General features: G+C 41.0%; 1 protein-coding gene across 3 annotated transcripts in view; it reads right to left on the bottom strand.

Moving 5' to 3' along the window:
• Nucleotides 1–14453: 14453 nt before the first annotated feature.
• Nucleotides 14454–24415, bottom strand: part of LOC146432597 (protein FAM169B-like) — a 41951-nt gene continuing 31989 nt past the window's right edge. For 2 of the 3 annotated variants that reach the window (XM_085070377.1, XM_085070376.1), the window contains exons 6-9: nucleotides 21074–21256; nucleotides 18554–18682; nucleotides 15823–15899; nucleotides 14454–14841 (exon numbers count right to left, since the gene is read on the bottom strand). In XM_085070377.1, coding sequence (XP_084926503.1) covers nucleotides 14620–14841; nucleotides 15823–15899; nucleotides 18554–18682; nucleotides 21074–21256 — 611 coding nt within the window. In that variant the 3' untranslated portion in view covers nucleotides 14454–14619. Of the gene's footprint in view, nucleotides 14842–15822; nucleotides 15900–18553; nucleotides 18683–18730; nucleotides 18924–21073; nucleotides 21257–24415 lie in introns of those variants that run through there. The other variant, XM_085070378.1, reaches the window with a different exon arrangement.

Here is a 24415-nt window from a genome sequence, read left to right as displayed (position 1 = left end):
TTCAGTGCAGGGAGATGTCCCAGCTGGGGATGTGCACCAAGGACAAGGACAGCAGCAGTTTCCAGTGTTGGTCCTGCAGACTCGATGGTATTTCTCCCTGGCAAAGAGTTGGGTGGATCCTGCCCCAGAGGAAAAGAAACTTCAGTTTTTCCACCTCATTGCAGCCAGGTCCACCGAGGTAATTCAAAAGCAGAGAGCAGGAAATTGTGTTTATACACCCTTAAGGCAGGACATTCCAGAGAAAAACTATACACCTTAGGGGAAAGTAAGTCTTATCACCCTGCACAGAAATATAATTATTATTAAAATCATCCTTCTCATCACCCACTGATAATTCTTCTACAACAGTCTTGCTTATTTTTACCAAATTACAGAACTGATGTGTTCCCAGCCACTTGGCAATGATGAGCCACAAGGAAGAATAGCTGGGACAATTTTTTTCTTTCAAATACTCAAATTGTGTGGAAAATTCAGCCAAGGAGAAATAAACAGATGAACAAAACTTCAGAGCAAAAGTAACGTAGAACACTCTCTACCTACAATATATTTCAAATTAAATTGGTTTTTCACTGCAGAAAAAAAAGTTTTCAAGTGATACTTTCCTAACTTTGTTTACCAAGTTTTATATATATATATATATATATATATACACACATATGTGTATCTCCAACCTGGCCCTGAACACTTCCAGGGATGGGACATCCAAATCAACCTCCCAGGACATTTTCCAAAAGCTAATGCCATAACTCCAGAAGGCAGTGTTTGAACCTATGAGCCTCACAAAAGCTTCTTCTCATTTTAAACAAAATCTTACCCACACTATTCTTACCCTCTCCCTACAGCCATAAATAATACCAGTGTATTACTTAATGATATGACTTATTTATTATTTAAATGATTTATGTAGAGCCTATAACCTTAACAACTATAATGTTAACGATTCAAAAACCAGAAGCAACATGAAAAGGAGATGCTTAAATAATTAAAAGCCTCCCTCCTTTCCCGAAACAGAGCTGAGGAGCTGTGTGGTTTTCTTTCTTTAGGTTTCTAGTTCTCCTGCACGTGGAAGAGCAGAGTGCCATTGGCTAAATGCTGGCTTAGCAAAGGAAAAGCAATAAATCAGGATACCCAGTGCTACTGTAGCTCTTGTCTAGCCCTTCCCATCCACACATCTGAGGAGGGTAAGTACCACAGGACCCCTTTTAAAGAGGGTGAGCCTGAGGACAAGGAGGTGATACAAATGCTCCACAGTCACCCAGAAGTTCATGTGCAAAGCTGGGCATAAATCTCTTCTTCCATCTGCTAGACCAGACCTCATCCACCAAGTCACATTGTTTTCATATTCCCTCTTTTTTTTTTTTTCCTTTCATGATTCCCTGCCTTTTCAGCATTTACCATGTTTCTTCTCTCTCCACCAGTGCCTGTGTTCTCAACGCCAAGCATTCCTCCTCCCCTGGTAGTCTTTCCCTCCAGGTTTTCCCCCATCCTGGCATTCACTTTTTACCCATTTTTTTCCAAATGGGTTTTATCCTCTGCAAGTAGGCAAATACTTGGCAACTCACAGCCCAAGTGGGTAATTGAGCACAGTTGTAAGTGGATTATCATGGAAATGACTGATTATGCCCAATGCAGAAAGCTCAAGGCAGCAACAGGGTGCTTTGCAATTTAAACATTGTAAAGAGAGGGAAAGTATTTTCAGGTTTCATTTTAAAACTTTCTAAATGCAAAAATGGAAGCTGATTCCCCAATGGCAAGGCATAAATACACATTGTAAACTCAAATCACCAAATGTTTGCCTAGTTCTATTAAGGAGAACAGATGAATTATCAGAATCAGACTTAACAGAGCAGCTGGAGCAATAAAAAATAAAATGAAATTTTAAAATATATTCTGGACTACTCTTCAAACAAGCCAAAAAGACAGAAGTTCCTTGACATCAATCTTGGGGTGCAATGAAAACATTATCAGAGTAGACAGATAAGCATCTCCAGGAGAAAACCCCAAATACTTACTGAGATCTCAAAGTTTACACCCATGTTGTAGGGGATTCACAAAAATAGCATTGAGAATTCATAGTCTTGACTGGAAATTCCTAAAGCCAAACCAAGCAGCTCTCCAATCTGGGGATCCTCTCCCTCAATTTGACTCTAAGATAACTCCTTAGCAAAGGGGATTTTTTAAATTTAATTGGGAAGGGAGAGCAATAAATGCTTATGGATGTTTTAAAGTCCCCTTTTTTATTTTTAAAGGATAAAAAAATACCAATTCAATATCCAGCTCTGTCATGGACATCGTGTGACCTTGGCAAAGTCATTCAGGTCTGCACATCCACATTAGGCAGCTAATCCACCTCGACAATGCAGAGAGACAGAGACAGGCACCAAAAGAGTGGGGATGCAGACCACCTAAATAATACATAAACAGATTTTTTCTTCTGCTCTTCATCTGCTCTATTGAGTATTGCTCGTTCGATGCTGCATTATCTTTATGGCATAGACTTTTCTCCCACCCCCAACAGGATCCCAATTTCATAAGCCATCCTGAAAAATTGCATTAATACAAATAAAAGTAAGAATCAGAATTCCTAATTGTTATATTTATCTCATCAGAGCTGCTTACATTTAAAAGATGTAACTGTCACAGTGAACAGCTCACAAGCAATCTGCAAACAAAAAAGGCAAATAAATGTTTTGTTAAAAGTTATTTGAGGAATGATTCTAAAAACCACAATCAACACAAGAAAACCACAGTCTGCTCAGTGACCCATTGAGAACATACAGAGATATGAAGTTTGAATGAAAAAAATTCACAACTTAATCTGCCAAGCTACATTCTTTATTCTCAGAAATAGCAAATAAAGGAAAGCATTTGTGAATAAGGACTATTCATGACTGGAAGCAGGTACATTAGATATGGTGGACTGAGAAAGCAGACTCAGTCTGCTGGAGACAGACAGTCGCAACAATTTCCAGTGTCAAAGAAAAATCTGGCACCTTGTTAAATATTAATAAGCTGTCGGGGTCAAAATGTTTAGGTCCTCCCGACTCAATCACTTTCATTTCTACTTCTCAGAAGCCATTCAATTGGAAATACCCTTTCCTGTCTTGCCCCTCCTCATCCTGCCTTCTCACCAAGAGCCATGCAGAACCAGATGAGAATGGACAGCAAATGAGTTGGCAGCCAAATGAGGTTTTTGTCTGCCCTGCCTTTGCTGCTATGAATTCTGTTATTGTTAGTGAGGCATGGAAAACTTAAATACAAGAAAAAGAACAATGTGAAGAGTTGGTTTAGCAAACCTCTGCTGCATTTTCTGCAGGTTAGTGTTATTGATTACTGACACCTAAGGGTCTGACACATAATCAATAGACCCTGTGACCCACATATGTGACATGGCCTGTGGGGGCTTTAGAAACAAGAATGAACATGGCAGCTCCATCCAAAGCTTTTCATATAATATTTATTTATTTATTTGCTGGCAAAGCTGTTTCTACTCAAATTACTGTCATGGTGAAAACTGGTGTCACAGGGGTTTGTTCATATTTTTATCCGGAACTTGAAGACTTGGAGCAAAAAAAAACCCTCTTATTGAAACAAAAACCTAACTCCACACCAGCAATCTTAAGAGCTGAACCTCCCCTTCCCTCATTAATTTAGTAGTGAGAACTACTCATGTGAAGGAGAAACAACTGCTTGAAAAAGAGAAAGAGGCAGAAGGTGTCTCACCAGCTTACCTTTATCTTTCTGCAAGGTGCACAGAGCAGCGTGGGAAGCACCAGTTTGCCTTCAGAAAACTGGGCTGGAGGGGATCTTTCCTGGTGCACAGTTCTCAAAGGTGGGTGCTGAGAAAAGCTTGTTTAGTGCAGATTGCAGACCAGAGTCTTCTCCAGGCATAACTCTTTGTTTCATAGCATGTTCTCCCAGTACAACATGGTCACTCAGGATCACTCTGGGGCTCAAGGAGCCAGATGTGCTCATTTCCTTGACTGCAGTGCTGTTTTTAGCTGGGATTTTACACTCCCAGAGCCTTGCCTCTTCTCACAGTTTGCTTTGCTGTTTCTGAATGGGTGTTGTCTTCACTAAGCATTGTTTTAGTTTGAGGAGTCTCAGTGCTGAATTCCTATCCCTGTATTATTCAAATGAAGGCAACCATCTGAAATTCTCCATCTGAATTTTCAGAGATCACTGAAGATTTCCCTCCAGTTTCTCCACAGTATTCTGTCAATTGCCAATTGCCTCTTAATTTTTCTAATTTGTTTGGCTTTTTAGCCATTAAATTGACAATGCAATATTTTAAGATCAATCCATACACACAGGGCACAAGCAGGCTGCTTATGAAGGCACCTGAGATAAATGCAGGCATGAGCACAACAAACAATGGAGAGCACTCTCTATAGAGAGTTCAGAAATCCTGCCTGGAAGAAGGGAAATCAAGGAAAGTTAAGCATTATCAGGTGGTGTGGATCAGGCTCTGGGTATGCATTTTCACCCCAAAAACTGATACTGTCCCACAGGAGGGTTGACACTGAGGCTGAAGACCAGCAGGTGTAAGTCCTAGCCTAGCCTGATGTTACTGGAGTGCTCTGCTGCTCAAGGGGGATTCCTCACTGCTTTGGAGAGTTCAGTATCCAAACAGAATAGCTGAACCTTTTCCATTGGCAAGAAATGCCTTCTTACAGCAAGCAGCATAGCTTACTTTCAAGCCAAGCCCCAGGACTCACTTGGTGGGGCTGTCTGAGGCCACAGAAGGGATCCTGCTGCTCTCTTCCCTGTAGACTTTTTGCCCTGCTTCTGTCGCATTGACACTTTCTTGGCATATCTTGAAGGAAAATACATTTCTGACTCAAATCTATACAGACTTTCAATGCTTCTTCCACATCACAAAGAACCAAACTGCTGGAACCAAAGAGTTCCCACCAATAGCAAATAACCAGGACAGAAGCTAAGACCTCACAACAATACTTTCTTACATTAAATGCCCTACAATAGCATCTAGTCTTGAAATATCAGTCAACAAAAGTCAATTTGAGAGGCTGTTGACAAGTCCCTCCACAGTCCTGCTCTCCATGCCAGCTTCTGTGTCATGCTGGAAAGATTTCAGTTCTAATAAACTCTTTGTCGACATGAGCAAAGTTTTTATTAGGCCAGTGAAGCATGAATTTTGTAATGTATGCAGGGTACCACACTGTTATTGAGGGGCAATGCAGATTAAGACAGAGGTGGGAATTAAGTGAGATTGGGGAGCACACAAGCCACACTCACCTGATGGCCTTAGTGCCACTTGCTATTTCAACTGCTCACTGCTGAGCTGGGCAATTCAACCCTTTCCACTCAAACCATTTCCTGCCCTCCCTTAATAAAAACATCACTTCCTGATGCTGGGCTGCTTCACCTCAGTGTTGTGCTTCACATCAAATACAGCTGGCTGTATTTATGGGAGGGTGGCACAGAGTACTCCTGGTCTCTAAAGGGCTCTGAATCCTTCAGGATAGAACACACTACACATTTTAAGCACATTATACAAGTCAACCACTGACATTTTTCTCTAGTTTTCAATCTCTTGCAAGACACTGTTATTTTATGGAGAGCTGAAAAATACCTCTAAGTCGCAGACAAATAATAATACCCATTCAGTTCCACACTAGAAACCCTACGAAGATTTTCTCTTTCCAACAGACCCAGCAATATCCTGCAGGAGAGATGACCTGCTGCTATCATTTTGGAGGTGCAATCTCTTTTTTTTTTTTCATCCTTCCTGCTGTAGAAAATTCTTCCTCAGCTCCTGATAAACACTGTTTCTGTTCTAGCCTGTTGTGCTGCACAGGGAAACGCTGTGCTGGGTGCAGGAACTTCCTGGTATCTATTTTACGCCTCCGGGAGTTTTCCAGCAGCCAGCAATAATATAAAAGATCACCACGGGCTGTGATATGACCAATTACAGCAGACAGCAGTTATTTATAGAAAAGTCAGCAGCACTGAGGCTTTAACACCAGCCAGCACACCCCTCTGCTTCCCATCACTCTGTGTGAGCACCAGCATCCTGCAACACCCTGCGTGGAGAGGAGTTTTAAGGCAATTACCTTGGCGCCTCACAGGACTCTGGAGACACATGGCAATTGCCCACGGGACAGGGAAGGAGTAGCACTTTACATCCACCATATCCTGGAGCTGCCACAGCAGATTTCATTTTCATAAAGCCCTGACCCCACATGTCACCCATGCTCTGGAGTCCTTGTCTGCCTACTCAGCAGCACAGCACATTAGGGCACAGCACAGCCTGTGTGTGTAACACACACCTTCCTCAACCCTGCCTCTTTGCTTTGTGGCTCTTCTTTTCCTCTCCAGGACCTGCTATAAGGTCTGGCCAAATATTGCAGCTGAAACCAAGACAAGAGGTGAGCTACAAACCTTTCCGACCTTCCCCAGTTTTGGTACAAGCTCAATGAGTTAATTCAGCTTTCACTCCCTTGATACAAAGGTGAAAAATTCACTGAAAAGGTGAGAAATTCACCAAAAAGAAGGAAGAATCACACAAAAAAAAATTGAAAATTCACCAAAAATCTAGACAAACCACATTAGCGAAGTGAGGGATGTTACTTCCAGGGGTCAGATACTGCCTCATTGAGTCCCTGCCACAGGACAGACAATGCTGATGGTTCCTAACATTGAAATGCCCATTCTCAGAGCTGACAAGCAGGATCAGGACTGGTTGGGTCCTGCACTTTGTAGCTCAGGCACTCGACACCAGTCACTAAAGAAATTTGGGTTCAAAATGGAATTTTGAGTTATTTCCCTTCTGGAATACTTCATACAGTCTGTAAGTGCAAACGTGCTCTTGGAAGCTGAGGGGAAAAGTTCACGGCCCCTTTCTGAGGTGAGCATTTCTCCCAGAGCTGCTGCAGAATGAAATGCAATATTGCCATCTACTGCCCTGCCGTGCTGCCAGCCCCTCTCTGGCTGACACAGCCAGCTGGAGATGAGATCAATGTTTCAGGACAAGGAATCTTTTAATCATAATGAAAATGTGATCTTGACTGATCCGAGGTCACATTACATTAATACAGTCTTCAAAGCTTTTTTAATAATACAATTAACGATTTCTGCCATACCATTAAGAGAATTAAAGACCAAAAAGCTTAAGGGGTATTGACCTATTCAGTTTCAGTTTTTAAAATAACCTCAAAGCAACACGGACTTCTTTCCTTTTTTCACTCCCTCCTTTAAACTCCCACATACATAATTCTTGGATGCATTTTTCTATTTGTGTTCATGGATATCTCACTTTTACTAAAGATTTGGATAAGCCAATAGAGGGGATCTCCATTCTGATGAGTTAACCCCTTTCATCTTGTGAACCAACAGGTCAGGCTGGGACCGCTTGCACTGCACTAAGAAGAAAAACAACAACATTAATTAGGAAGGTCAGAAACCACAGTTTGATGCAGAAAGAGACTTACTTACACAAAGGCACTGTAATTCCTCACCCCCTTTTCTCCAAGCCAACAATCTCATTCTCTTTTTTTTTTAACCTCCTATCTTGCTAAAGCTCTCACCCGTGCCTTTGCAAATGACTTGGAAAGCTTTAAAGTAATTCAATAAAGCCCAAAATACATCCTGGCTAATTTTTTCTCCCAATGAGTTCACTCCTCAGCACCAGAAGTTACAGATGCAACTGGTATTTCTCAACAAGTGGTGTTATTAATCATCCACTAACAGTAGCCTGAGCATCCCTGGGTTTAAACTGTTCCCTTGGCAGCAGAGCACCATGTGGGATGCTGACTCCCAGGAATATCCACTGCCCAAATATCCCACAGTGGGGCCCAAAAGACCCAGAGGCTGTGATCAAGAAGTCAGGACTGATGTGCCCTGGTGTGGCTACTGAACAAGCAAGGTCAGCACCAAAAAGCAACAACACAGGGACTTTCACCCTAGATGAGTTCCAGCATTCAGGAAAATACTTCAGCCAAACTGGCACTATATTGTTTGTCCCTGTATCAACTGGGCTCTCTTCTGTGCTTTCTTGATTTGTTTCTTTTCTTTCTTTTTGGCACTATATATAAAATCTATCAATCCATGTTTATTTTTAAGGACAAGTGAATCCCGAGTAAGTTGTTTTGAATTGACTGCAGACACTGGCAGGGTTCTGTGAGGGAGAGCAGAGATCCTCTGCTCTGAGGATCCCTGTTACTCCTGAGCAGCATACAAGAGGGGAGAGGCAGAACTGTGCCTGAGCAGCAGAAACTGCAGATGAAACCAGGGGGCTGTGAAAAATCTGTAATAGTGAAGAACACAGCTCAGCCCATGCCACCACCATATGAGCTTATTGTCCTGGGCAGGGGTTCAACCACGGGATTTGGCAGAGAGGATTCTTTCTGATCAGAGTTACGCCAATCCACTGCCATAAATATAGGGAATAATCCAGTATCAAAGCTGCCAGGCTTGTATTTCCCTGCATGTCCAGGTCCTGAGCAGTAGGATACTGTCTGCCTCCTGGATTTCTAATACCAGTGGCCTTTTCCCTTGGCTAGGAGAGGCAATATTGGTTGTCCTGACCCTGCTATGTTGAGAGGTGAACTATCCAAGTATGTGTTACCTCCCTTCAGATCCCATTGCTGGAATCATCTCTGCCACTGTAATTACATTGCATCAAAGAGACTGACTGGTCTGAGAGTAAGTCACTGCAAGGCTGCAACCTGGCAAAAATACAGAGGCAAAAATCAAGCACTTCTATTGCTGGGAACTGATGTCAGCTCTGTCTTTGGCAGAAACCTGCCTTCCCCTTCCTCTGTAGGCCCACAGCACCACTCTGTGAGCTTAGGCCTGTAAGTCAAAAGCCAGGCAAGGACAGAGCACAGCATGGAATATCCATCTGTGGAAGCAAAGGCTCTCTGAAGCTCTCAGTCTCAGTCACCTCAATGACTAGAAAGACATAAGGTCCCTCCCTCCCATCCCCAGCATGGCAGAGCAACGTGCTTTGCAATCTATTTGACAACTCAAGAGGATATTACCTATCGAAGTGCTTGTGTCTTTGATGCCTTAACTGTTCAGGCAGGACATGCTAAATATCATCTTGCAGAAACTTCTGATGTCTACAGGGAGCAAGACCCCTTCTTGACCTTTTCTCTTGCTATTTTGCTGGTTTTGTTCTGTGCTTCTCAGAGCTGCTCCTCCATCCCAGATGCACAAAAGGGGTCAAACTAGCAGAGGTGGCTTGTGCCAAAGGCTTTGGCTTCTACCAAGAGACACTTTAAAAGGAAGATATTTGTGCCTGTGACATAGAGCAAAGAGGGACAATGCGTCTTTCACTCCAATTGATTTACCCATCAACCTTCTACGCAAACAAGGATAAAAGCAGCATTTCAGTCTGTATTACAGCAGATGGGCTCTGCATGCAGCACAAGAGAAATAGCTTTAAAAAAGATTGAACCAGCCCCAAGATCTGGAGAGGGCGGGGGAATCAGAAGGCTCTTTTATATCATCATGAGGCTTGAAGACAGCATTTACCAAAATGCATCTTGGTTAAGATACTTATCAAAGGCTTGGATGAGAGGGGACATGCCAAGCAAGGAGAAACTCAGAAAATTGGTCAGTTCAACTAATCCTTTTGGGAAGGGTTTTTCTCTTCTCCCTCCCCACTCCTTGCAGAAAGCTGGGACAGGATTACTGGTTCCAGGTAGGAGGATTGAAGGTATGCTGCACATCTGTATCTTTTAAAAGCAGCATGAAATTAAAGCCATTAAGCCAAGGCCACTGTGCTGACCAGAGGGCACACACAGCTCTGAAGTGTTTCCCCTCTCATGGCCACTGACCTTTAACATACCACAGTTCAGAGAGGCTGAGCTATTAATTTACAAATCCAGCGTTGGTGAATGAATACCGACATCCCCAAATGCCTCATCATGGTGAATGCAACCTCTGATCTCCTCTCTGAGAATGCAAAAAAAAGAAAAAAATGTTCAACTTCATCTAAGTGTCAGGTGCCTGGGAGAAAAGAATTCTTCCAGATGGAGTTTATTGATCTTCCAAAAATGGAGCCTTCAGTTTAAATTAAAACCAAAAAGACTTCTTAAAAAAACACCACTGAAAAGAAAAAAAAAACCAACAACCTTCAAAACAGAAAAAGTCAATAAAGTCTAATGCAAATAAGGGAGATTAAACTGAGACTTCACCATCAAGCTGGACTACAAGAGAAAACAAATTGCAAAGCAGGCTAATTAGAAACTCCTAATTTTGTTTCCCATGTACTTAAATTTTATTGCATGCTCATCTGTAACAAGAAATAAATAAAGGAAGGTCTAATTCAGTACCAAACAATGAACTACAGCTGGATGTATTCATTGTTTATGCAGTTGAGCAACAAAATTTGACAAAGCAGAAACTCGATTTGGACACATTTATTTCCCTTTTTTCTACAACATCCTAAAGATGCAAATATTAAGAAGTATCCAGGTAGATGAAGTTTACAGTGTTCCCTCCCTTCTTCATCCATAGGAAGGGACACTAAAATACAGATTTGAGCATCCCTGATTTTTTTGTACTTTAGCACCTACTTGTTAGGCAGACTTGGATAGCTCAATTCTCAGAATCAAGTCATACAAGTCAAAAGTGGTTACTGTGTTTTCTATTCCCAAAAATCTAAAAATTTTGCACAACAGAGCCAGAATCATCTGCTGGGAAACAATGTGACACAACATGAAAAGTCACACCCAGGGTTCCTGGTGAGATGAGAGTACAAAGTGGCAAAATCTGGGTGCAATTTGCAGTTTGTGCTACTCTGACCTCACCTTGACTTCACAAACACTTGAAAAAATCATGCCGGGGCCCACTGGAGACAAACCCCACAGATAAATGAGCCTGAATGCAAACACAAGCCACGCTTTACCACAGCCTCATCCTCCTTCCCGAGGAAGTCAAGCCAACCAGCGATGCACTGAAGCCCCGGCAGGGTCTCCAGCCCCGGGAGATGACAAAGTTGCGCTGTGTAATGGTGCCATCTCGTGGCACCGAGACAGGTGACACCGCAAAGGCTGCGATTGCAGAGCACACATCACACACCAAACATCGAAACAGATCCGTGGAGTTTTACAGTGCATGGTCACCCACAAGCTCAAGAGAATTCTGGGGTGATTTACAACCACAGGTCACAGCAGGTCCCCATCACTCAGACGGGGGCCAGAACAGGGGCTCTGATGATGGTTTGGATCCTAACAGGAATTGGGAAAATTGAAAATCTGTCTGAAAAGGCAAAGAGAATGAAGCAAAGTCAAGTAAAGCTGCCTCACAGAGGCAGGTCCAAAAACCAGTGCTGTTCACTGATGTCATGACAGACCACAAGGTCTCCATCCCCACACTGAAAGAATCTTAACAGTGCCAGAGCCACAGCTCAGTGCTCAACAGAAAAGCAAAATCCATCACAGGAGACTGAAACAAAATTAATTCAGACTGAAGAAACTGGATGCACTTGTAAAGACAAAACTTTAGAACAACTTGCCAACAAACATTTCCCACTGCCCAACATCTGAAAATCAAAACTGCCAAATCAAAACAATCCTGCTAAAAAACGGGTTGTTTCAACCAAAACCAATGATTTTTTGACACGGTAACCATGCACGAAATTGTCTGGCTTACATTATGTGAAACATCACGACAGATTAACGTAATGAAATTTCTAGCCTTAAAATCCATATGTTTACTTGTCTTGAGTGCAAATCAAATCCTTTTTTCAGCTGGCAAACACCCACCAGATCACTGCTAACACTAATTTTGATGTCTAGCATCTTACTTGCAGGCTAGACTTAAGTGTCTCTGCTTGTAAGAACCATAGATACAAACTCCCTGTCAGCAGATCTGCCACCCCTCTCACACACACACACTCACCTCCTTGTCTCCTAAATAGAAACATCACTGTCTCCATCACAATCAAAGGGTAGATTCAGAAAGATATTAAATCCGAGGATTTGAAAATGTCCCTCCAAAAACTGGAATGCTCTATCATGCCTTTTATAACTTTTTCAGCACTCTGAAACCATCCTACCTTTGAGTAAATGCAGATTTCTTTTAAATAAAAGAACTTCCACTGAGAGAAAAAAATATATGTTTGTGCTGTTGGGTGCATTGGGTGTTCTGTTAAGACAGTGAAAATATTGGTTCTGTTTCTGTTTCAGACCCTCTCAGGATTCTTGTGATCTCATTAAGTACTGCTTCAGACTGCCAGAATGAGTTGCAGGTCCAAACTTCTGCATTAATCAGATACCTTAAAGCACTAATATAAGAAAAAAACCAAAAAAGGAACAAAATCAATATTCAGACTAATTGTTTTGTAAGTCAGCATTTCTGAAATAACACAGAGCAAACCTCTGTCCTCCTGGAACCTGTAGCCCTGAAGTTAAGTAGGACCTCAGAATTCCTGGCCCTAATTGTCACAAGTGTTGATGAGAAGGATGATCTCTGATTAGAGAGCACCAAGCACCTGCGACCACAACCTTGCAAATGCATTTTTGCTTACCTCTGTAGGATGTCCAGCTGTCATCATGAGAATTTCTGATACTTAGAACACAAAGAGATCCTTAGAAAACAAAACCCTAAACAAAATCAAGGAAGGAGATTCATACACAAAAGAAAGAAGCAACTTTTCTGTGAGAACAGCCAGTAAAGGGGTTGTTAATGCAGCTGTGGATCACTGGCTAATAGTGAAAAGGAAATTCAGTTTGGGGATTTCAAAAAATGGATGGTTTTATCCTCTAACTGAAAGTGTCTCCAGATGCAGAATTAATTTAATTTACTTAGTCATCTGCCCATTCCACACAGTACCTTACACCTCCCGTTTATTCCAATACAAATTCATAGAGAGTTTCCTGGGGCTTTCTTGGACAAAACTTTATTGAAAGACCTAATTCAGATTAAAATACTTAATGTTCCTCACTTGCTGGAACAACCCCAGTTTACCTTACTCTGCCACTGTAATATAATGTGCAAACTGGACATAAGACCACTTTGCCAGGCTACTGCAACTTCATAATCAGCTTTCATGAACAGATATCCAGTAATTTTCTATCATATTTCAAAGCAACTGGTATTGCAACTCTTCACAATTTTTTTTTTTTTTTAAGAAAAGGGTACGTATTTAACCACACATTTAACCACATAGGCTGCTGCACAGGAGGACATGGAGTTTCTAGAAGTCTTCACAGCACACTCTTGGTGACTTTTCAACAACCTTAAGATCAGCTGACAATAAAGTTAGTCCTAAATGCACTTTCTTTGCGACAAGAGAACCATAGCAACATGATTAAGGCTGGCACACAATCCAGTGTTTTAACTCTCTTGGCAAAAACTTGTAAGTTCCAATTATAGCATTTCTTTTATTTTTTTTAAGAGATGCTTAAGAAGGTCTGATTTCACTGTGTCTCAGGCATATGGTTTACAGAGCAGCTCAACAGGGATAGAGTTACTTGGATACATGAATAAATGCTACATTAAATCACAACCTTAAACAAAAACAGGGTGATGGGGCTATGTGTGAGCAATTATGCTTTACAGGGAGAAAAATACACATCCCTACAGTGTACCTACAATGCCTGCCTACAGAACTGTCTCCCTGGAAATGCTGGATTAGTTTCTGGAAACAAACAACTACCTCTCCTTGTTCCAAGGCAACCACTTAAGAATTACAGGCTGCTGGATCTGTTCAGGATTATCAAGACCCTCCTGCTGTTCACCTCTTTATAAAGCCTTTTCTCTGCCACTGGACTAAAGATCTGATCCCAGTGAGCTTCACCTGTAATTCATTAACAAAACATTCAGGCTTTTGAAATTCCCCACTAAAAAAACCCTGTAATATTCTAACACAGAACCAGCCTGTGGTAAAAGAGCAAAATTTCTTTACCAAGCCACAACATGGTGAAATATGTTTTATTTCCAAGTTAATTAAATGCAAAACATTACAGGAAATAAAACATGCAATATGGAATCTACATGAAGTTCTACACCCTGAGCTTGCACACAGAATTATCACAGTGCATGAACTGAAAAGCAGTTTAATGCCTGCAGCTTGTTTAATGCCTGTAGCTTGTTTAATGCCTGTAGCTTGTTCACTCTTCTTCCCTGCACCAAACTTTTTCTGCATGAATGGCCTTTGTGGGCCATCCTGTCCACCACAGGGTTTAAGGCAGATTTTTCTGCTAGAAAAGCTCAAATGAAAGCAATTCAAGATCAATTGTTCCCTCTGAGAGGAAGGTTACAACTGTCATTCTGATACCAACGTGTGTTGTGGTGTCTCTCTTCCATAATGCAGGATGTGGTTTCCATAGAAATATCTTCTTAGATCAGTACCTACAAGCCCTCCAATTATTCCCCTTTGGACACCTCATGCAATCCAATAAAATCTTTTCAGACCAGAGAAATAACTAGGCTCAGCTACTACTTAATTACTTGGTGAGAAGAAAAAGAAAAGGACATTTAGTAAACAAAAGCTTTATTTAAAACAAAACATAAAATGGAGAGCATGTGCAGCAAAAAATTTCATCTTACCTGAAGAAATTTGTCCAGTGTTACAAATTAAGAACAGCCAATTATGATTTTTAAGACCATACTGAATTTTGCTGATTTCTGAAATAGCAGAAATTACGGTGTAGTTTTCAATTGTTTGGTGGCCTTGTCTCCAACTAAGTCCCCAGGACCTGCCCTTTTCCTGAGTCCTTTATGCTGAACAACATTGCCTGCACCTTGTTCCAAGTCCTCCTCTTCAGGACCTTGTGAGTTTGGAGTCCCTGCTGCTGTTGTGTCATCTTTTTTCTCTGTGTCATCTCCTGCCATTTCCCCAACCCCAGGAAAGCATTCAACACCCTGAAATTAGAGCCAACACAGAAGGAACAGCAAATTATACACAAACCAGATAAACAGTGACTTGATGCTGATATAAAATGCCTCTGTCGACCACAGCCAGCATAATCATGCAAGGCAAGAAACTCAGCTGCATTGTTTGTATAGAACAGCTTCATTCCTGTCAGCAGAAAGAAACTGGGAGCACAGGAAGCCTTGATCTGGCTGGGTGGGCTCTGAAGCCATGGCCACAGCACACAACAAGAGTGAGCACCACAGGGGCTGGAGCCGTCACAGCTCCCCCGGGACACTCAGGCCTGAAGGAAACAAACTGATTTAATGGTGTGGCAACCAAAATGTGCTGGGGAAACAACCCCTGCAGCTCTTTGTTTTGCTTCCACTCGTCTCTCCTTTTTCTTTATGACTTGGAAAAGCTTCATTACTGTGATTTGTTTCCTCAGACACATGGCTTAGGCTTAGCCTTCATTCAAAGCTCACTGCCTGTTTTAGGCCTCCGTCCTTCAAAAAGCTAAGCACAGTCAGATCAGCAGCTCAGCAGTGGGATAAAATAATTAGGACCATGAAGAGTTTGGCTTATTCATTCTAAAGGTGCCACACTCAAGCCCCTGCACAGAAAAGACCACAGTGGAGTTCAAAAAGCTGTTCCATATGCAGAACTTGGAATTCACTGTACACCTGCTTGGTTACAGTTCCATTAGCTCAGTAAGGATGAAACTAAAGCATTTAGTGAAAACTATTCTGCATTCTTTAGCCTCTCAATCTATTACAGCTATATAAATTAGCTATAAATATCAGTTATATGTGTGTTTGTATATATATATATATATATAAAAAAATACAGCTATGACTACCTACATAGATACATGAGTCAGTAGTAAAACACACCTGTGGAAATCTCCCAATTTAAACCTCTCTACTTGACTAAAAAGGGAAAAGACCACCAATGAAAAACAACGGCATAAAATGGCATATTAGTCACTGTACCTTATTCATCTGGTCCGTATCGGATTGTCTGGGTTTACTGGTTGTAGTCTTCTTCATACAAGAGCCCACTTCAGCCTCTGGAGAAATGGGGTGAATATTTTGCCCCAGAAAGAGGTGAAAAAGGATGAAAGGTAATCAGACTTCCATGGATATTTCTCTTTAAAAAACAAAAAAGACCAGAAAAAGCCACCTGACTGCTACCTTCAATCCCTCTTGCCTTGTTTTTGTTAATTAATCAAATCAGGGTGCTTCACAACATTGCCACGAAACACTAAGGTGAACAACTATACCAGAAACAAAATGTCTCTGGCTCTTGAAAGCCCTGCCAATAGATAATCTGTTCATCTCTTACACGTGGAAAACCCATACCCCTTTCCCCTTTTAAGAAAATACAGGTACTCTGACCAATTCAGATAAAGGATTATAAACATCATTTGAAATTTACTTTAATTCCTCTCAGCCTGCTTGGTTTTGCATTAGCTTCACATTTACATGCTTTATGTATAATACTAAAGTACTTCAAAACAGCTCTGTTCACTGCCTGGTAGATTTAGCAACCACGACCAAACTACATGAAATGATTTCTGTTCCACCAATCAGCCCCAGAAGAGAAATGTCACCATGTTCCTGTTACTGAGACTATTTGCTGAAATGAAACCTCCACATTTTTCAAACAATTAGAATTAATTCAGAATGAACGACTGCAGCTACGTGTGACGTGCTAAAAAGCTTTATTTTTATAGACATATGTGTATGTGCAGACAGAAATGTATGTGCCTAAGTGTCTGTGCACATCCAAACTGAAGTTTCAGCTGCAGCAAACAGAGTGCTGCAGTTTACATGAACTGCCACTAGATGCAGCCACACAACCTTGCAAAATTGAAAATTCTGACCTCAGGATTACAGAAACCTGTTTTGGAATATCTATGCCTGCAGAATTCTTACAAGAACATTAAAGCTATTCAATCCTGAGTACTGGTGTGGGAAAAAAAACATAATAGGAGCAAAATATTCAATTTTTCTTCTCTGTAATTTTGTTCCAAAACACAGCATTGCAAATGTCAACAGGAATCTAAGAAATCAGAGCAGAATAAGACTTGTCTATTTTCACAGTTGTTGCCATAGATGCTGATTGGAGCTGACAATATTGAATTACGTTGTGTTTTGCTTTCTGCATAGCAGAGGAAGTAGGAATGAAGCCCTTGTTCCCAAGAGACCCTCTAAAGACAGAACCATGGAATCATAGAATAGTTTGGACTGGAAGGGACCTTTAAAAGTCATTTTATCCAACCCCCAGCAAAGAGCAAGGACATCTTCAACAGCACCAGGTTGCTCCAAGCCCCATCCAACCTGGTCTTGGACACCTCTAGGGACAGGGCTGCTACAGCTTCTCTGGGCAATCTGTGCCAGGGCCTCAACATCCTCATAGTTAAAAATTTCTTCCTCATATCTAGCCTAAATCTATCTTCTTTTAGTTTAAAATAATTATCTCTTATCCTATTGCAACAGTTCCAGACAAAAACTTTATCCCCATCTTTCTCATGATCCCCCTTTAGGTACTGGAAAGCTGCAGTCAAGGCAGTTCCCCAGCCTCATGTGTATTTTTCACTGACAGCAACTCTGGTGGAATGGTATTTCCCCCATTTTTTGGGCCATTCATCTGTTTGTTTGTTTTCCCAGAAGATGGCAAAAAGAAGAAAGAAAAAAGAAAGCATCCTCTCCCTCAGGATCTGCTGGGTTTTGATCTGATCATAGTTCTGTTCAGTTGCCATTAATAAACTTCACTTAGCAAGATTAAAGGAAAGAGCAACACCAGGTTTTGCTGGTTTAAAGCATGAGGAACACAGATATAATGGCTTCAGAGGAACCCAGCCTAGGGCTAAAGTCTGACTTAACTCTCCTGTGGGTGCTGCAGACAAGATGAAACGCAGTGTCTCTACGGAAGATTCCTGAGCCAAAACAGAGCAGGATGGATGTGGGAAGGCATGGGAGCAATTTGCTCTGGAGCACTCCTTGCTGCACTTCCAGAAAGAGACAATGTGTGCCCTTCTTTTGGAACCTACTGCTTATCACAGCTTGTGTGCATGCAGCAGAGGGGCCTGTCAGGGTCCTCCAACCAGCTGAACAGATTACCTCAACAGGATCCTCATATGAACTGTCAAAAGGTTTCCCTACTCTGTCACTATCTTTTGTGAAGTAGGCAGAAAATGCTCCCAGCAAAAAAAGATTTACCCGGTAGGAGAGTACTTGGAATCTTCCAAAACCCATAATGAAAACCTTTGTGTTTCCATCCAAGAATGGTATTGGCAGCAATTGAAGGTAATTAAACACACTGCCCATTGGCCATACAAATTTCTTCTTTGTAACAATTTCAGAGAAACAAACCCCTGTCTATAACCCAGACAATGTGTTGTGCAACAGGAATTTTTTGGGCTAAGTTCTACCCTGCTCTAAGTGCACTGCAATGGGACTTACAGCCACTTTATGCCAAGGCTGTGCTTTGTTCAGGAGCTCTCAGATGCTCTGCGGTTCCATTTCATTACCTCATAATTTCTAAGAATTGTCCTGTTTACTGTGAAAAGATGAGGGAACTGGACTGCACTCTCAGGAGTTTCTCCATGTGCAAACAGGAGACATCACCTCTCCACACTCACTACCTAACCCTTGATTACATTCCTTATCTTTATAGAACTGTAACACAGACAAGTTGACACTATTTGTTTTAACTCACTTCCTGAAGGGGGTGACTCCATCTGAATTTTTAACCAGATATTCACTCGCTGGCTCCAATCTCCAGGTGCTTCCACCTCCCACAGCCGCTTCTGCTCCTCGGGATAAACCTGCAGGAATTTCTGGCAAACTGAAGAGGAGAAACCAAGGGGTAAAAGTATGAATGAGTGAAAAGTACAGTGGAAGAGGGAGTGTGTTCTATCCCAGAAATTCTCTCAGACCTACTTTTATTAGCTCCTTTGGAAATCTTTCTTCTCCTTTCTCTTCTTCTTCCTCTTTGTTTTAGCTGGGGCTTTTAGCAAAAGTCTCTGTGGAATGGCCTAAACAGTCATGAGTGAATCCTGTCCATCTGCTGCAGTCTAGATTATCTCCTTGTGAGTGCAGAAATAAAGGACCTGAAATTACTTACTGAGCACCTTCTTCTGGCACTACAGCACTGAACAATGTCCAGACACTCAGCAGATTTCAGGCTAACAGCACTGTTTACCCTCACTACTCTGAAAGGAAAGGTGCTCCTCAATCTTCCAGCTTTAACCATTCAGAATGCTACTTTAAATTCTGTTTACAAAGAAAAGCTCTGCTTTAGTTTGGTTTTGGGCCAAAACCACCTTCCTTTTCACTACTGCTACTGCCCCATTGCTAGGTTCATTTATTTCTTTGGATGTGGAAAAAAAAGAAACGGGAAGAACCAACAGAAAAATTACAGATACCTGTGACAGATGTACAATCACCTTTAGAAATCATATTCCCACAGACTCCTGTCACTGCCACTACATGCTGACCATCCATATAATTTGGATAAACAATCAAATTTATGTTTGCTTATATTATCAAACTGAAATATGTCCTATTCAGTGGCATCCTTAGAATGTGTGCAGAGTCAAGAGGAGGCACATGTTGTAGAACAAACAGTTCAAAACATTTAAAGGGGATTTTTAACCTTCCCTTAACCACCATCGTATCAGTTGCATCAACCGCATTAAGATAGCAATCTGTAAACAACAAAATTACTGTCATACTCAGTCCACTATAGTTCATCATACTACAGAATGGGTAATTTATCTTCAACATTCAGTTGACTTTAACAATGGGATGTCAAAACAAAAACCCTAATTCTGGTATGTAAACATTTGCCTTACAGTAATGAGCAGATCGTGGACATTAATTTTATCCAAGGATATCCAGACTAAATTAATCATTCCAATAAAAGTTACTAAAACTAACATATATACCAGAATCTAGGTATCTGCTAAACAGCTTTAGGAAGCTTTTTACTTCCTTTTAGGCCTCTACAGCAGCTTAAACACCATGGCCATGTTAAATAAACTGTCCACAGCTTCAGAGATTTCAGTACAGAGATTTAGAGTAAAAGGTTGCATTCATTTGTCAAAGTATGTAAATGTGGTTCCAATGAAACTAAAAACAGACACTGACTTCAATATGCTCAAAATTTAACTTTACAGTGTTGGTATTTTTATAAAAGAAAACCTAATTAAAACATGATGCAAGTCAAATGTATTCACTATTAGCTCTAAACTTAATTGAGACAAAAGCACAGTCTTGCAATGTATTGCTAGTGTTAACACATAAGAAATGCAGCTTTCTCATCCAGAGTGTCTGAAGTCCTGAGGTCTGACAAAGGAAAAATTAGTATTACTGGGAGAAGAGAAGGAATGCTGTCAATACTACTCCCTCCTAAATTTAGGTACCTGCTGGGGTACCTTGGTATACACCGGGCTACCTGTGTATACATTCAACGGCACATAATAACCAAGAGAAAGAAGAGATGTGACCAAAATTTTGTTGACACTAATTAGGAAACAAATGGAAAGCTGTAAGTCAATCAAAACATCTCCCCAAAAATTATGGTGAAGACTGTACCACACAGACAGCAACCTCAGAAAAAAATACTTTTCTAAAGAAGACAGTTTTATAAATAATGTGAGCACAGATATTTTCTGTGAATTTTACTAGCAAAACCATAATTTCGACCTGAAGACAGAGAAGATATATGACTACTTTGTGATCTTTTAAAAGTGACAAATGTTCAAAGACAGTTGATACAAAACAAGTACTGATGTAACTGGATGACTGAGTAGAGCCTGGGTATTTGGCTTATTAAATGTAATTTCTTAAAAATGCAAGATCTACCAGAGCATTATGTGCATAGTGTGGGCTTGACAAGATCTTCTGATTCTTTTCCCTGTGGTGTCAAATAAAATGTGTAAGTCCCTGTCTAGGGCAATGACATAGCTCTAAGAGAGAACAGTTCTAGAAACACAAAAAGTCAAACAGATACTGTGCGTTTTGTGCTTCTCGTTGTCTTACATAAATATGGGCCTACCTTTCCCCAGGAAATTCCAGATGTCTCTAGAAAAGTAACCAGTTGCACACTAACAAGGGTTGGGTTCAGGCAAGGGCACTGAACTCTTACACAGTTGAGACAATCTTACCAAGACCATATTGAAAATCATACATTATACATGACCCTCACCTAGCGTGTCCACATCAAAGGATTTACCTTGATACATGGCAGCAGAAATAGGGCAGCTGATCCCCAAGGCATCCTCAGCCAGGAAAGACTGACAGAAATCATGCAACATTTTCATCCCTAGGCCACCTCTTCTGTACTTTCTCTGGACGAATATAGTATCCAAAACTGGCAGCAGGTAACACTGACTGGTTGCACCATCACAGAGGCTCCCTGAAAACAGACAGGGGAAAATACATCAATTTGCAAACAAAACTGGTATTGCTGTGTGATACTAACTGCTGTGTGATTTCAGCCACATGCACTGCCTTGGCACCTTTTCACAGGCTGTGAGGATGATCCCACATGAAGTGTATTTGCATAGACAGCAAAACACTTCTCAGAAGGATGATTAGTGCCATAAAATGGAGAGGACCTGCCTAACATGTGGCTGACAGGTCTTACCAGAGCATTTTTCAGACTCTGACTCTTCACAATCACATCATCTTGGTACACAGGCAATGTACATAGGAAAGCTCACTGAAAAGATATAACTGGTCTATAACCAAAGAAATATAAATATTCTGAATATAATGTCAGTATATTCCCTTAAATAAACAATTGAGTGGTGCATTTTAAGAAAGCACTGTAAGAGCTCCTCTGTAAGTCACTCAACTTCTACTGAGTTATAAGTCATCACACATTTAGGTGCTTCTAGTCCATCACTTGAACTACCACTACCAGTGTTAAACCACGCGTTTCACTCAAGGACAGTCCTTGTTAACAAACATATTAAATCAGTTAGCTGAAATCATGGGGTCATGACATAATTCTCTACATGTGGACAAAATGCAGACTCAAGCATAAGCCTCCGAACTATTAAAACTAGTTCTCAGTGAAAATTGTCAAAAAAAGAAAAAAACCAAATAAAACCAAAACACAGAACCAAGGGATTTATTTTGCAATCACAAATGGTAAACTCAAACTGGAGTCAAGAGAGAATTGATTAAGAACAGACATTTAGCATCCAAAATTTTGATGTTCACTCTAACTAGCCTAGGGTCCTATTGCTGCACCTCCATTCAGCGCAAAATACCATAAAAAAAGAACTTCAAACTACTTTACAGCATAAGCACTCAATCTGAAATGAATGGCCAACATCCGTTTACCAACCACCTATATACAGGACAAGGTCCCCAAAGAGAAACCTTGCTGATTCATTTTAGTTTTTCGAAAATATTTATGAAAATTTTATGCTGCTTCTCAGTACATGGCGGGTTAAATACAAATAGATAGCCAGGCCTTTGTAACAGAAAATGGTTACATTTTCATACTTTGTTGCTTACATCTCATCAAGACCTTGGTTTTCTTTCTTACTATTTCGTGGTGGAGCAGACTCAGTCTAGTTTCCAGTGTCTTGAGACATGAAGCTTTCATCACTTCTGTAAGACCTATTTCACAGTTTTACCAATCTCCTATTGAATGGCTGTTCCTAAATTCCAATATAAGACTTTCACTTAATAGATCAATTTTTTTCTTTGTCACATATTCAAGCTCCTCTTAAACTGGGGTCTATTTCTGCTCCTTCAATTGGTGTCCAGCACCTTTTGCCAACACTGGCCACACCTGACTTTCATTACTCACTTTTCTAGGATGCCTCTTCTAGGATGCTGTGCCAGTTCTGCACAGCATACATGACTGTTTTTAATTCCACACCCTGATTTGTCAAGGTTGTAGCTCTTCATTTAGCAAGAATCCACATCACGCAGACTGAGCCATACAATAAGAGTATGGAGCTGCATAACCATCCATTCACATCTTGATTAAGCTTGGTTCATTCCTGCTTAATCAAAGTGCATGCTTAACTTCAAACACATGCTCGAGCACATTGTTGGAAAAAGGGTGGGTTGTGGTGGTGTTTATAACCTTTCAATATTTGTAACACATGATGGGTAGTTACTCTTTTTGTCATGAGCCAAAAAATTGAGTATATCCCCAGTCCCATTGTTAGCTGCCAACCCAACAGAGATGTCAAATTCCAGCAGAATTGCACCATACATTCTAAGAGACAAGCTCTTCCCCATGAAGTCTTTGAGAATTCCTGCATGTTGCAAATGTTCTTTTAAGTTTATTATTATCTCATATAGTCTGTCTCCTATAAATCCTGATGAGAGTGCTGTGCAGCAATCCCAGGAGCTGAGTGATTTATGTCTGAGCTCCTAATTTCGTGTTGAAAAGATGACAAAAACTTGTCATGTCTAAAGGCACCGTAAATAAAGAAACCATGAAGCCATTCTTCACCTTGTCCCTGGGAAACGTATTAGGAGAGTCACAGCCCACAGGCATTTGAAACAAAATAAACAAACAAACCAACCTTTTGAACAAAGGCCACTTTGTCCCTGTTTCCCATCGAATAGCACAAGCTTACCATAAGCTAATGGTGGCCCAGAGGTGACCACTGGGCTCTCACACATTTGGTTGAGAGGTTTGTTTCATTGCTGGAACACCCAGACAAAGTTTTGAGGTGAGGGAGGAGACAGGGAAAATAAGGGCATTGGTGATGGAGAGGGAAGCATTCATGCAGTCTGCCCTTTGAAAGCCTTTGATCTCCTTGGTTAGGTCACGAGTGCCAAATGACCAACTTAGGAGCCAGCAAAATGGCAAACAGATATTACAAGGGCAGGAAAGCAGACAGCCATTAGCATTCCCAAAGAGCCACAAACCAGAAAAAAAAACAATCCAGTCCCCACATCCAACAGACCCAAACAAAACAAGGTTGTGCACACTGACTATTTCCCTGCTGAACAAGTTGGCTTGGCACACACATGTTTGGACAGGCCTTGAGCAGGCTGAGTGCTTGTGTAAAGGGTGGGGAATATTTCTGCAGAGCAGAACCCAAGGTCAACCCATTGTGTGAGTTTGTATGTGAGAAGGGGAACAAAGGTTCTGGCTTCAATAAAATTAAATGAATTCATGTCTTGACTGGTATGTAGTCATTTCATTTTCATTACAGCCAGAACCTTCAATCTGCCTCAGAAATGCACATTAAAAATATTATTGCTAGCAAACAGAGGGAGACAAAAGCAATTATTTAACAAGATTTCAGCTAATTGTCTGTCAGGTTAACTTCAATGCCGATTCTTTGTTTTTTCCTAAAAGAAATGTATGTAATTGATGAAAAAAAAATCCTATTATCTTTTTAAGGTTCTGTTTCTAGCGAATAGCACCTGGGCCACAAGTAACAAAAGAAATTTCCAAAAGCTTGCGCAAAAAAAAGCGTGAAATGAATTTTAGCTCAGGAAGCCACTTCACTTCCAAAGACCATCTCTAAGGCTCTGGTGTTAGAAAAAAGCAGAGACTGGACCAGGATTGCCTTTTTGCCTTCTCCATGTC

Source organism: Lichenostomus cassidix, chromosome 10 (assembly GCF_008360975.1).
Source record: "Lichenostomus cassidix isolate B80296 chromosome 10, HeHo_3.0, whole genome shotgun sequence".
NCBI classification, from domain to species: domain Eukaryota; kingdom Metazoa; phylum Chordata; class Aves; order Passeriformes; family Meliphagidae; genus Lichenostomus; species Lichenostomus cassidix.
Note: the sequence above shows the minus strand (reverse complement) of the source record. Positions and strands in the feature narration are given on the sequence as shown.